This window comes from Malurus melanocephalus, unplaced genomic scaffold (assembly GCF_030028575.1).
Source record: "Malurus melanocephalus ecotype Western Australia unplaced genomic scaffold, MMel_1.1 scaffold_69, whole genome shotgun sequence".
Classification (NCBI taxonomy): domain Eukaryota; kingdom Metazoa; phylum Chordata; class Aves; order Passeriformes; family Maluridae; genus Malurus; species Malurus melanocephalus.
This window is the reverse complement of record NW_026623301.1, coordinates 14,847-29,668: the sequence shown is the minus strand read 5'-3', so window position 1 is coordinate 29,668 and position 14,822 is coordinate 14,847. Positions and strand designations below refer to the sequence as shown.

The following is a 14,822-nucleotide window of genomic DNA, read 5'->3' as shown; positions in this document are numbered from 1 at the left end:
ATGCCTGCTGCCCTTCACTAAGGCAAGATTTTGCTTTTGCAAAGACCATTTTCTCCAGACATCCGCAGCTACAGTTTTCAGTTTTATATTTCAAGAAAATACCGAGAAACTGCAATTATTTCAGAAGTTATCTGGGACACCGGTTCTTTATTCTGGGTTGAACTGTACATTTCATTGGGATTGTGTTCAATAACTTTTAGCATATTCTATGAGAGGGTTTGCCATTTTCTGRATTTAATTCTGAATTCAGTGTATGTGTTATTTGACCATGGGCAAAAAACTTGCACATATCTGCATACCATGATACAGAATTTGCAGCTGAATGACATAACACAAGGAATTATTTTTGTGATTTATTTATTTGTATCACACTGCAATTTAAGAAATTACAAGTAATTAGAAAAAAAAGGGACATTTTTAAGATACTCATTGAAAAAAATTAGTAAATTCTGGAAACTTCAAGGCAAAAGTTTATTTTTGAGGATGTGTTTATTTTTTAAAAAAATTTGTTTTACACCTAAATCCATTGAGAAAACTAGTTTCTAGAGAAGAAACAAATTAGTCCATAATAGCATATCCTTTTTTTTAAAAAAAAAAATAAAAATTAATTCCTCATTTAATAAGAATCTYGTTTGTATTCAAGTATTTTCATGGCAGTTTGAAGGAAGTATTTAGTACCCTCCACAGTCCCGTATGTCATCAAATAGAAGGTTAGAAATTACAAAMAACAAATTCCCAACTATTTACTGACAAATAATACACAATTTACAGAGTTTACAACAGATTTTAATGAAAAATAATCTCGTGTGAAAGTACTTCCTTTCCTGTTTTACATACAATGTGTAAATATATACTAAAATAGCTTATTTTCTTTTACCACTTTATAAGWTATGATTGTCCAGCTAGATATATTGTGAAAGCCAATGTGTCATGAGCTTTTTAAAAAATAATGAACAGAACTGTATATGTGAAAGAATAGAGAGCAATTTTCACAGCATCATTTTGTTTAAGCAGACTTTCAGAATAACATCCTGAAAAATCTTCAGTGTCATACAGAAAATATTAACTAAACAAAGATTTAACGTAAGTAATTTTTTTATTCTGCAAGTGACTAAAGAARTTTTATTCACTAATAGCAATGTTTTATAGCTGTCTAGATTCTGAACAATGATGTTATTGAGGCAGTTGAATATCCCAAAGTAATTGAAAATAAATATTATTGTTCTTTTTAGTAGAAGTGAGGTGGCAAATACAGACTTCCTGTTAGCCCATGAAACTGTAGAAGTCACCTTCTTCTTCTTCATCCCCATTAAACCAATCTAAAATGAATGGGGTTAACTCATGGTCCAGTATTTTTTTATGTCTCTGGGTTTGTTTCTATTAATTTTATGTTTGCAAAGTTGATCAAGAGGCAACAAAAGGAGAAGAATCACATGRCCAAGAACATGGGGTAAATGCAATGATAGAAATTGCTGTCATTTAAGATCTTCAGAGCCATTTTCTATCATCATTTCTCTTTCATCATGTGAACCTTCAATAAACTGAATAATTTCACTCTATAAAAGATTGAGAGGTAAATGAATGATATGAGCATAAGTTTCAGAGGTGCCAAACCAAAGAGATGTTTCTAGTTAGCCCTGAAAATATTGTATTTTACTAATGATATCTGTAAAACCCCTCCTTATATCTACATCTCTGCCCCCCCACTAAATTCACAACATCTACATTTAGATATATTTATTGMAACATGTTTAACTATTGCTGCAATTCCATCTTGCATTTACATTTCCTATAGTGTTCTTCGTGACCTGGATGACCTCCTCAGGCTGCAGATAAAGAAGATCCTGACTTAAATCGCTCTCTGTAGCTGAGAGAGSAGTCAGTAAGAGAGGCTTCAGGAACTGGGAATTGTTGATTCCTCCCACAGAGGGCGTTTTGCCAGAGCATTCTGCTTTAGACTAATGGAAATTCTTGGACTAAATATATGYATGCATAGGACTGGAAAAATATATCCAAAGCATGTGTCTCATATGGAATCCAATTCACCTAAAGCATAAAATTTGAAAACACTTTTTCTTTGTGAGTTAGATTGAAAATGACCATGAGCTTGACAGTCTGTATTATTGCATGGTTTTACCATGTTTGAAGTAAYGGGTATTTGCTAATTGATATTTGGCAAAGGGAAGAAAGAGACCATAAAGAGCAAAGACACGTCCTTAAGTGCTTGAGTAAGAATGTGCTTGAGTTTTTCCACTTAAACTTCAAACCTGACCTTTCTGACGGTGTACTCTGTGTCTTAAGTAGAAAACGAATATGTGCACCTGATAAAATAAGAAATAGGGATTTAAAAAAAGTGTAAAGTTTCATTTTCAGCTTTCCTTATTTTAAAGCAAATAATTTCAATATCGATTCTCTAGTCTCACAGAGTTACSTCTCAATAAAATCTGTAAGAGCAGCTGCAGACATTGTGAGATTTTAACAATGAATAAATAACACTTMTTCCAGAGCCTGGTAAAATTTATAGGACTTTTTCCCACAGTAAGTGACGTGTTCAAATGTTTACTAACTCATGCTATGTATAAATATTCAGGGTTCTGTGCCTGTAAATGCATGCCTAATCCAGGCCAGCTGAAGGAGGCTGCAGTTTCCTGCAGCATTATGGACCCTTTTCTGGGAAGGCAGACCTAATTCTCACTCTCACATGCACAAAGAGGTCACAAAATCTCAATGGCACTCCAGACTACTTACCTGCTTTCAGTCTCCTTGTCTTGATCTTTTCACTGGCTGCACGGGGAATACATGCCTGCAATTGTGGTTAAAGTTCACAGCAAATTCATTAAATCTGGTGTGTTAAAAGCTGAAGTTCAAGGCTGATGAGCTGTACTGCTGGGACAAACCTTATCAACAWCTCTTGGGATGTCATCTGTCTTAGGTAACTAAAAAGAATGCCAGCGTTCCTGGGAAAGTAATTTTTTTCWTTCCTGTGCTATGTTACACTTCAGGAGCTGTAACATACTGTGAAATRCTTGTGCTTTCCAGTGGAAACTGAAGTAAAAGCATAAAGAATTGCAATGTCGTTTGATGGGGTGTTAAAACAATCTAAACTTGATGGGGAGAAAGCATTTATTTTTCAAAACTGAAGCATATAGGGGGCATACAAAGATTTTATCACAGATGTGTGTAGTCATGCAGTAGGTGTCTGTGCCTCAGAGGGCTKCAGATTATCTGCATGCTCACTCTGGTTTGGATATGCCAGTAAAACRTATCCACATGATGTTCAGGCTTTGTAGAGCCAGCCAGTGAGAGAGTCTTTGGGTTTTACCGTTTTTGCATGATTTGTCTGCACTGGGACAAACTATTTTCTTTTGTTTCTGAGGATATTTGCTGAGTMCCTGTTCCCCATGGAGAGCTTTGTCTGCTTCATGAGAAGGAGGAGCTAAGTCTTCCTGAGAGCTGGACCTGGACCACAGGAGCACCACTATTTTTTGATGCTGCTCTTCATGCAAGATGGTTTAGAAGGTGCACATGGCTTTTCTCATACACAGGACAATTTTCTAAAGACAAAGCAAACAATTTCTTGCAGCTCAAAACCATGACAATTTCTCTTAACTTTGAAATGTTCATGGCAAGATATTGCTTTCAATAGACAGATATTGTTATTCAGTAGAGGGCACTCCTGTGTGCAAAASTCTATATGGCACAGTACAGTCAGGCAAGATCAGCTAGATTTAGAATCTTGAATTATAAGAGTGTTATRTGAGTCTGCTTCCTTCAAATTTCTTTCTTGATGTACAATTCTATTGTGTCTCTGAAAGAGAAACTTCTCATTTTGGGGGCTTGTAAAGGCCGGGGATCAAAGAAGGGAGTGACAAGAGGGACTGACTCCTCAGYCTTCTCCAATAGTGAATACGCTCGCGGAAAAAAAACACTCCCCAGTGTGAGCGGGAAATAGAAATCGCCACCAACTGGAAAAAGGTAAAAAAAATAAAAACAAGCACCCCTCTGCCTTCCAAGTTTTACCGACAGGATTCGAGGAGCAAGTGAAGAGGCTGTGAAATTGCCTCTTAAGATGCAGGACGGAGCTGCCGATGCTCCGCGCTCGCCGGGGGGTTCCCATCGGGGTGGCGATCGCGGCACTCCCCGGTCCCGCTGCCGGAGCCTTTGTCCTGCCTGGAACCCTCCGCTCTCACGGGATGAGCTCTCTTCTTCCTCCGGGAAATCAGTGCTGCCGCCGAGGGCTGTGTACTTAAAGTTTGGCGAGCCTCGAAGGTTTTTCTTCTTTCCAAATAGTTGTTGCGTTTTAAGAATTATGTTAGGAAAAAAAAAAAGGTGCTGATATGGTGTTTCATCAATAGGTGAAGTYCGTGGTGTGGAAGATTAACAGAATTAAATAACCATGAATATACCACGGACCGTGGGTCGGGAGGACAAAACGCCCCCCGATGCTGAAGGCAGGAGGGGCACTGAGGGGCGCAGGGCAGGTCTGCCCCAGCAGCGGGTGGCAGAGCGGGATGCCGGGGGGTACCGGGAGCCCCCATGCCCGGTGTCGCTGCCGGACCGGCGGGGAGCGGGACCGCCACAAACCCGGCTGGCCCGGGACACGGGCGGAACCCGCTCTGGGGTGTCCCTAGGCACGGCAGAAGGGAGCAGGTTTGGTTTCGTGCAGGACTGCGGCCTCTCCTGCCCTCCGTAATTTCGGGAGCAGTTGTAARCTGAAGGAAAATACAGCGTGAACTGTACAATACGGGAGAGAAACCAGGGACAAGAGGAAATGGCMRCAAATTGTGCCAGGGGAGGTTTAGATTGGAGATTAGGACAAAAATTTTTGCCGAATGGTTAGTCAAGCATTGAATGAGGCTTCCCAGAGAAGCAGTGGAATCACCATCTCTCTGGAGGTATTTAAAGATAGGTAGATGTGGCTCTTGGAGACATGGTTTAGTGGTGGAGTTGGCAGTGCTGGGTTAACAGTTGGACTCRATCTTACAGTAATCATAATCATAAAGTAATCTTTATGATGTGTGTGTGATGCCATTGTGCTCTGAAGTTCAATGTATCTGTTGGTAAGTAAAGCTGAGTGAGTTAGGTCTATGTCTCAGTGCCAAGCTCACAGGGACCATGGCACCTTTCCCCCTTGCCCATGAACCCCTCTCTTTCAGAGTAATAATGGGTCACTGAGTTCCTCTTTTCTCTTATATTCTGGCCGTAGTGCAGTTCACCACCCCCACAGAGTCATGCCTTCCATGAACCAATTTGAAAATGTTGACCKGTTTCCATTTGGGGGAAAAGAAAACTGAGGTTTGCCTTAGTTTAGCTGGTATCTAACTAGTACCTGTGCACAGGGGATGCCTGGGACACAAAAGTACCAAATGAAGAAAGGAGTGAAAGAAATGACTGAAGACTCCTTAATATCCTAAATATCATCATATGATTGTGTTACCTCTCTCCTGTATTCCGTATGAGTAACAAGTGCATGAAATGAGCACAGCCCGCAGCACAGGTTTCTCTGGGGTTTCTCAACAGCCCACTTCCACTCTGGAAATCAACACTTCATTCTTCCTAGTTGTCTCTCCTTTTTARGCCTACTTTGTTTACCTTTACAAGGGCCTTAATTTTCTGTTATTTAACAGCCTTGTTTTCAGAAGTGAAAATTAGCATTTCTAATGAGCATAAAATCTTAGATTGTACCCTGGAAATTTGTGTGATAATAAAGAGATTTAAAAGGTCAGAATTTGAACTCAAACTTCATGTCTTCATCAGTGCAATTCACAATGCGGTTTCCTTTCTGGAACTGTGAATAAGGAAGGGGAATTAATCCTTTAGCAATTCACTAAAGCTGTTTTTAGAAATGGGAACTACTCATTCCTAATCTCAGTAGCGTTTTTGAGGATAATATCCTCTAAAGTGTATAAACCTTTCATTCCACATTGMTCTCCATGGGGAATGAGTGATGTGAGGCAGATTTTACCAGAAGAAGCCTTTTACCTAAACTACTAATTTGAACACCTATAGCTAATTCAATAGTCACCGGGAAGACATCTGGTGTTTCAATTGCCTGCTGMACTCAACTCAGAATCTATTTATTGTTTCCAGCTTGCCCAATCAGTACAAATGTATTAGCTATGTGTAATTGCTAATCCATGAAGTGAAGAAAGAAAGAATAATCCAAAATACCAATTGTGATATTTTGATATATAGTCRTAGTAAATGTTATTTTAAATCTGTTTAAACTTGGATATAAATAAGCTATATCCTTCCTGTCTTGTGATGTATATTAAATGGCCAAATATTTGAGCTAATATCACTGAGAATATAGGTTGGAATTCCTTTATCCCATTTTTAAACAATTAAATGGACATCTCAGAAAAGGAAATCCATCCAAATTTCCTCATCTGCTGATGGAAATAAATTGCTGCTCTCAGAAACCAATCAGGCAATGAAATGAATAGCTTGGGTCTGCCACCTCACCTCCAGATAACTAAAATTAAATGAGACAGATCACTTACTTAGTGCTACAGGATCATTCAGGTGAGCAAATACATTTTAGCTTAAATAAGCAAGTGCTGCAGAGTTTGATCTGCAGTTTAAATTGTAGCAGCAATTGCAGCAATTCTATATAATGAGCTTTGAATTTAAATGAGCACCATCAGGAWTATTCCTTCTGCTGTTTAGGCTCTGGGGGGCCCTTATGTGATGGTGATGAAAAGGAAGATGCTCATGTGCAAGCAAAGCAAATGACATCATGTTAATAAGAAGTGAAAATTAGGAAAAATTTGAATAGATTTAATTAGCATTGTTTGTTCTGTGGCTTTTTTATGAGGAAAAATAGGACACATAGAAAAATGCTATAARCATATTTAAAATTTATTAATTAAATCTGTTCCACAATCATTGTTAAAAAAAAAAAATAAAAAGATAAAAACCAACTGCCTTTCTATTTCACCCATTTTTGGTTCAGTCAGAGAATTTTACTGGCAGTGAAGACAGCTTTACTGCCTTTCTCAGTATTGTGAAGTATTGTTTTTTAGAGGAACTGTCCTTGCTTCCAAACACAAGCCTGTCCTGTTTCTGTTCGGAAAGGTGGCAACCAACTTTGAACACACTTTTCATTTTTCTGGGTCACATACTCTTTCATTGATTCCCTTTTTTTTCAGAAGGGGAAAAACGAGCTGTGGACCAGCAGTATTTATCAAACTTTCCAACTTGTAGGAGCATTTTTTCTTAAATGTAAAGGTGTATTACTGGCGAAATAGCCCTTTTTTTTAATTACAAAATTTTTCTGTCAAGCATTACATTGTTTGGAGATACAGTGTTATCCAGTATCTCCAGTATTTTTCTGTTATATGTTTCTCAAAATGACTGGAAACTTCTGTGATTTCCCCCCCTCATATTTGTGTGGAAGCAGGTCACTGGTATCACAGATGTAATTTATTCTGCCAAGATCTACTCAGGATAAATCCCCCTTCTCCCAAATTGTTGTCTCTTCCAACCAAAATTGTGACTCATGCCAGTAATTCCTTGCTGTCCTTTCTTGAAAGCATCTTTCAGAGAAGCAAAAAAATGCTTTCCCATACCTGAGAGTTTGTACACTGATTTGGCAAAGGTGCTAAAAACTTTTTTCCATTTAGCTTTCTATTTTGTTGCTTTTCACTGCTCTTGTTGTGACTTACAGTTTTAGGCAAAGTGGTTAGTTTTTTCTGACTATAACTGAAACAGGCTGAAATAAATTTATCTGGAGACAAGTATTATAAGAATCTTTGAAGTTTTTGTCTCTTGTAAATGGGCATCATTTACAAGCCATGAGAGTTTGAATGTGGATGTTTTTCATTTTTGCTGTCAGTGGGGTATTGCTTGATTTTAACAACATTTATGTGCTGCCAGCAAAGCAGATGAGAGGAGCAGTACAAGAGCCAAACGAAGGCAGAGTATGCTGGGTCTGTGCTGGGGCTGCAGTGTGAACCCCACAAACAGAGCCTTGCCCTGGTTGTGTCACCCAGGCACAAGGCAGCAGCAAGGCTCAGAGTCTGACAACCTAAACACCTAACCTAACACAGTCCTGGTTCCTAGGAACACTCTGAAAGCACAGCACACCATGCTGCTGCTCATACACATTTGACTAAACATAAAGGACAAAACCAGAAGTAAGTTTGCTGCTCCTTTTTCTTTYTTGGCATCCTTTGGAAACTCTGAGTCTCAGCCAGACAAAGGAAAAAAACTTAAATTTTTACAGCTAATTCTTATCTTTGACCAAGGCAGCTATCATGTTTTATGGGAAACGTAAGGTGAAGCAGGTTGTAAGGCCAGTTAGGCTATTTATTACAGACACAGTTTAAGTGTTTTTTACAGGCTTCCTTGTTAAATTAGAAAAAAGATCACAAACATGTTTGTTTAATCCMCTTTCCCAAACGTCACAATTTAATAAACATGGTTTTGGAAGATTTACTCTTWYAAGGAGYAWCAACACATAAAAAAGAAATCCYRTCCTTCCTCTGTGRYCTTCCCYCTTACTCCTGCAGCCCTGCTGGTARGCAARCRTTCCTTACAYATAATTTTCTCCAGGTAACCTAMGTTCCACTTTTTGCTTGCTCTGTCAGTGACCTAGAGCACTAGCATAGCTCCAGCTGTGTTTCAGTTTAAGGAAAACCACSTCTCAATCAATCTGAAGCTCTGATTTTATTTTTTTGGGGGGAAATAAGGATGATACAAAAGTTTCAAAGAAGATTCCCAGTGATTGCAATGTCTCTGAGACTGTTTTAAAGCTACATCTGAAAAATACTGAGGATACTTTTCTAATTATAAACAAGGACACCAAATGCAAAAAGCTGGAAACATAAAAATACTAGGACATACAGAAAACTTAGGAATAAAATATGTACAACCTCTCTTGCATGTAGTACCAGCTARTGTTAAATGCTTCTTTTTCATATTTCCCAGAAAGAGGACATTTCCTATTAATAGTACAAGAGCAACACAATGCTGTAGGTGTAATATTATCTAATTCTTCTAATAGCAGAATTTTGAACTTCCTTTCTAGATAYTTAATCACATTGTGTTAAGAAGCATCTGAACTCATCTATGTTGCAATAGTACTGAAGGAGCTATTTTAAAGKTATTTTGCATGTGGTGGAATACAAGCCACTAAAACTAATTGTTATCATCAACATCACTAGATGTGATGCCATCTCCAAKATGGTAACACACTTTTCATTTACAAGGCACGCAAGAGAGAGCTTATCCCAACAATGAATCACTTGCCATTATGTGTGGTTAAAGTAATTTAAGTTTTCCATCATGAGATGTGTGCCACAATTCTCAAATTAGAGGGGGTTATTTCTTATGTAGGAATTCTGTCTGTTGCTTCTGCTGATATGTAACAAACTTGTTCCTTATATAAAGGAAGTGGTATTCATTTTTCTGATTCTTGCTTTAGTTACTGCAGTGGCTTCTGACTTTCATGTAAAAGTATGTTCCTTCTTTGGAAAGAAGATTGTAAAAATGCAAATGGAAGGAAATAATTGATTAGAAAGGCCTTGTAAAATCTTTGCAAAACAGGAAATCAGCTGCCATGAAATTATATATTAAAGAATTAYGTATATTAAATATACACCACCAGTTTACCAGGTGGTAAACAGATGTGTGTAAGACAAGCAGAGTCCTATGTGGCATGGCTTAAATATTGAAGAGGAACAATTTCCTTCTAATTTCCATTCCTGCATGGTTCCAGAATGTGGTCTCTCATCTCCTGCTTTTCAAGGCATGGTTAGAATCATGGGTCTTCTCTTAATTTATGTGGGGACTCTCAGATTTGCCACTTTAGCAGTCGAGGCACTGATACTCCTTCAGCTTCCAGGGAAATACAAGCTATAGATAATGAAAGGCTTTAGATAACAAAGTAGACATCAGGTCTAGCCTGATTTTCCACTTCTAATTTATGTGCTGCCAGACTCTAAGTAGCTTTCAAAGATCTTTTCAGGACTATCACACTCCCTGGCTTCTTTTCCTGCTCTGTAGGAGTATTTAATTCCTTATTTCCTGTTACCTCCTAGCATATCATACCAGGCAGACAGGCAACATGACAGACTTTTGAGCCAGCTCTACTCAGCCCATTCTGTTGCAGGTGCAAAAGTATCTCTCAGTGTGTAAACACACTCAAAATGCATACTGGAACTATTAATGCTGCATTTGTTAACATTTCTGAGAAAGAAACAATGGAGGGAGCAACAGAGCAACTGCTAGCGTGCCCCTTCCACCTACACAATGCATTTGATCAATGAACACCTGGGAAGTGTGGAGTTTGTGAGAGCATTGGGCAATGCCTCGTGATTCTTTAAATCACCACTGGCTCAGGCAGTGCTGCCAGCTGAGATTAGTTAATGAAGTGGAAGGCCACCTGATCATTTACTTGGCTTCGGCAACAGCAAAGGTAGAAGGCAATTAGAGCTGTATGAATAATTTTTTAAATTAAACAGTCATTCTTTATTAGAAGTCTGTAGCATCCTGAAGAATCTGAAGCACTGAACAGAGGCATTGTGTTACAGCAGAAAAAACCTAGAAAAATCCATAAGAGTAATCAATGTAGAATTTYGATCTGTTAATAACTGGGCTCTTTGGATTGACTCAGGCCTTTCTTCCTCATGAAATTAAATGAAATATTGAAAATCATCAGGTAATACAGAACTAATAACATTTCTCTAGGTGTAAATGTAAAGAGATGAAAATTCTTTTTTTAGTTACCATGAAATATTGTATCAGCATGAAGCCTCCTTTTCCCAGAACCASTAATTATGAAAAAGGGACAGTACATTCATACATGCTTTATGTAACTTGCACTATTTTTGTGTTTCTCAGGATAAGTAAGGTGAAAGACAAAGGTAGTGACAGGGAAACAGGCCCTTGCTTCCAGTGCCAAATGCATCCCTCCACAATTGTCTCATTACCTGTGAGAACWGTGAACTAAACATCTTTCCAGACAGAGGCTGAGAAAATACAAGTTACCCATGAAAAAGACTTCAAACATTGCAGGACTTGGAAATAAGTTTTTCACTTAYAGTATATAAAACTAGCCTCAAATTAGCTTTGMATATTCTTAGARTGTCTTCTATAAATGCCATCYTTTTAAAATAATAGAGMGTKATAAAAGACTGARGTTTTTCTGGGAATGTTTTAAAATTCGATGGGGTAATGYCAATTCAGAATTTCTGGTCAAGTCCGGTTGTTTCTATGATTTGCWGCAAGGGGCATCTCAGTGTCTCTAAGCTTTTGTTACACGCTTAAGAATGCAAATGAAGAATTTGAGCACATATGAGAAACTGTAATAATGACTTACAGGGAAGGCATAATGAATGTGGATGGAAACATCGATCTCTGAAGTAAAAGAGCAATCAAGAAATGTAGAAGAAGGAAATTGATGGGAAATCAAAGTTGCACATCATTGCTTAAAAAGTTTATTTAAAGATTTTTCTTAGATTACAAAGTGACCCAAACTCATTCAAATGTTTCTTTAYCAAAATGCTTATCATTTGAATACTATTAATGTTTTTCATAAAATACTCCATATTGCAACTTCTTTTATAAGAAAAAKGTGTTCTGAAGAGGTGTGCTGTACCAATGGGCATAAAACAAGAGCAAGAAGCCATATTTTATCCGATATCACAGATTATCTCAGTGCTGGTGCAACAACACAGGTCTCTTCTTCATCAGTTTTGCAGAGAACAAGGAGTAGAAAAAAAATGAGGAAAAGTTAAGATAAACTGTCTTCCAGTCTCATTTGCAGCTTCTTTAGTAACAGAATTTCTGCTGTAAAAAATACTTTTTGCCATGGAGGATTTATGATAAAAGAAAGCCTCAAAGAAAGGACACATTTATTGGTAGTTGTTGATAACTGAGATACTTCTTTTAAGTGACACASTATATTTCAAAACAAGAAGATAATTTCCTATTAAAAAGCAGGAACACCAGATGTATTCTTTGAGCTTTAATAGGAAGGTTTAGGCTCACACTTTTAGCATTGTATTACTGGATCTATCAGTTTTCTATATAAAAAAGAGAAACTACTCTTCCCCAAACAACACCATCAGCACCAACCAGACCCAAAGTGAAACTATTTTCCTGATATTTTTATGGAAAAGAATGAGTTACTGATTTTTAGGACTGATAAGAAGATCTAAAAGATCACTGTGAGACTTAGAAAGTTTAAGCTTYACAAATTCTTTCTTCAGACAAGCAGATTAGCCTGAAAAGAATATGGAGCTGAAAGTGACCTTGGCTGAGGTTGCAGCAATGCAGAATAAGGTTTTGCAGGGTGACTCTGCAGAAGAGGTGAAAATACAGCTCAGAAAATAGACTCTTATTTCATTTGCATTATTCTTCATCTACTCATCTCCTGCCTCTACAGTCAGTGAATTTACAACTGCAGATGTGGGTGGTAAGGTTGATATACTCTACTTAAAGAAACTGAAAATAAGAAARGGATCCTGAAAAAGAGAGCCCTTACAATGAGCTCCTTGGCTGCAAATTTTCATCCTGAAACCTCAGATTTTAAATTATGGGTAGTTCACCAAACATTAATGTCAGCAGCAGGTGACACTACTTCAAGTGGGAATCTCATTTCACAAATAATTCTAAAATATGTTTTTCTCACCTCACAAGCTCTGTTCTTAAGATCTGCAGCACCAGCAATGAAATTATGTATTAGGACATTTAGGCTCACAATACATTCACAAATATAATGTCATGTCAATTTGCATTGACTCCTGTAATTATACTTAAAAATGATCATAGATCGAGAGCCAAATTGTAACATTCACGCAGAATAAGGAAATCCCAATCCTCAACATATTTGCCTGCAATTGAGAAAACCATTGTTGTTTGCAAGGAGCAATTTAGACTTTGCTCCTGTCTCATTAATAGGAAGAAAATAATATTTCAATTACTCATCATCTAGAGAGTTTTTAAAAATATAAATCAATAAATCTTGYTTTCCAAAGAGCCAAACTTCAGATAGCYTTCTCCTTCTGTCAGCTAAAATTTTCCCTGTAACATCTACAGGTACATGAAAGAATTTATTGAATGCATGCATACTTTGGAAACACTGGGATTTCAATAGTGTGTGCTTTTATAAGTATTTGTATCTGGGAGCTTGTAAGTGTGGGTTTAGTTAAGTATAATTGAAATGTGATGGCAAATGTGGGCAATAGATGACTGTTAAATGTTCTCTGTAATTCCTTAGAGTTTAAAAAGGGCTTTGTAGGTTCACTATTCTGCTCTGCAGTTTATCTCTTTGTTTTTAAATTAAGGCAATTATGAACACATTTAATGTTGGCGTTTTGTGAAGATTTACATGAGGATTGATTTTTATCAGTTAAGTACCAGCATCTATTTTGTGTAACTAATCTCTGAACTTCCGGTATGYGGGGGCTTTCTTTTCTTTAGGTTGCAATTTCACATAAAGACAGTTGAAGAACTGGGTGTGAYTTCTCTCCAAATATAAGAAGAGATTTTGTCCATAATTTTCCAAGAATAAATGAGGTATGTCTCCTGACTTCCTTTTCCTATGTTTTACAACAGAACTGTGTCCCACACTCATAAACAGGAACCCTCATTGAAGTTTTGGTCTGAAAACAGTACAGTCCATGCTAAGTTTTTGCTTGGCCACTTAACCATATTCCTATACAATGTTAGATTTTTCAAAAGTTACTTATTTTTCAAAAGTTACTCAGAATATTGCCAAATTTAAAAAGATAAAAGAGAATTCTGAAGAACTAAATGGCTGAATAATGTAAAATAGCATACAAGAAGCAAAATWTCTGTCAAAGAATAAATCTAATTTGAAATGCTTTCTAACTGAAAATGTTCCATTYGATGGCACTTGAGGTCTTCACAWTACTTTTGGTTTCARWCCTTTTTCTTCTGACCAAAGGCTTCTTCCATGCTCTCAGGGAACTTAATGGAAGACTCGAGGAATAGTGCCAGTTTTCTAGGCAGGAAACTGATGACAGAAACATGGAGTTAGCCTTATATATATATATATATATATATATTTTAGAAAAGAATAGTCTATAAATAAAGAAATTACAAAAACATAATACATGCGCTCAATAGTTCTAATGTCAGGCAATAATACATTTGGTGCTTCAGTGTTATAGACGGGGAAACAAATGACATTTGTGAAAGACATTTTGTGAAAGCCCAGCCTGCAGGGGAGGCAGTGACTGGAAGCAGAAAGTGCTAGACCAGGCATTGCTACCAGTGTATTGCCTTACGAAAAATTTTGGAAAATTTCCATACCCAACTGCAAATGAATACGTTCCTTAGACACAGAAGGGGCCAGAGGAATGTTATTCACCTAAATTATTAAAAAATCAAACCCACTGTTTCTTTGAAATTGGGTACATATAATTGGGTTGACTGCAGGAATATTAACTAAAGGASTCTTTTGGTAAATTTTCCTGCTGATTTTACAAGTATATAGCAAAGGAAAGAAGGCAGTGTTAGAAGACAAGTCACATGCTTACATTTTCAGACCAAGTACGTATACGGCTGGAGGCATGATCAGATAAAATTTTTCCTTTTTAATTGCATCCACAATCCTGCTGGCTGCATACTCTGGATCATAAACAGGAAACAAACAGGATTTTCTATAAAGCAAGAAACAGGGGTTATGTAACTATAAACTTTACATTTGACATAAATATGCACACATACATAATTAAATAATTGATGCATTTTCCCTCTTGCCCTCAAGTGGACTTGAAAAGCAAACTTCAAACCTTTTTGTTCCTGCTATCATCAAAATAAATTAAAAACATTTGATGATGCTGTCAATT

At 37.3% G+C, this 14,822-nt stretch overlaps 1 protein-coding gene across 1 annotated transcript in view; it reads right to left on the bottom strand.

Moving 5' to 3' along the window:
• Positions 1-11,425: 11,425 nt before the first annotated feature.
• LOC130573842 (epidermal retinol dehydrogenase 2-like) overlaps positions 11,426-14,822 on the bottom strand; it is a 7,245-nt gene continuing 3,848 nt past the window's right edge. The window contains exons 4-5 of the mRNA XM_057366599.1: positions 14,511-14,637; positions 11,426-13,984 (exon numbers count right to left, since the gene is read on the bottom strand). Coding sequence (XP_057222582.1) covers positions 13,891-13,984; positions 14,511-14,637 — 221 coding nt within the window. The 3' untranslated portion in view covers positions 11,426-13,890. The remainder of the gene's footprint in view (positions 13,985-14,510; positions 14,638-14,822) is intronic.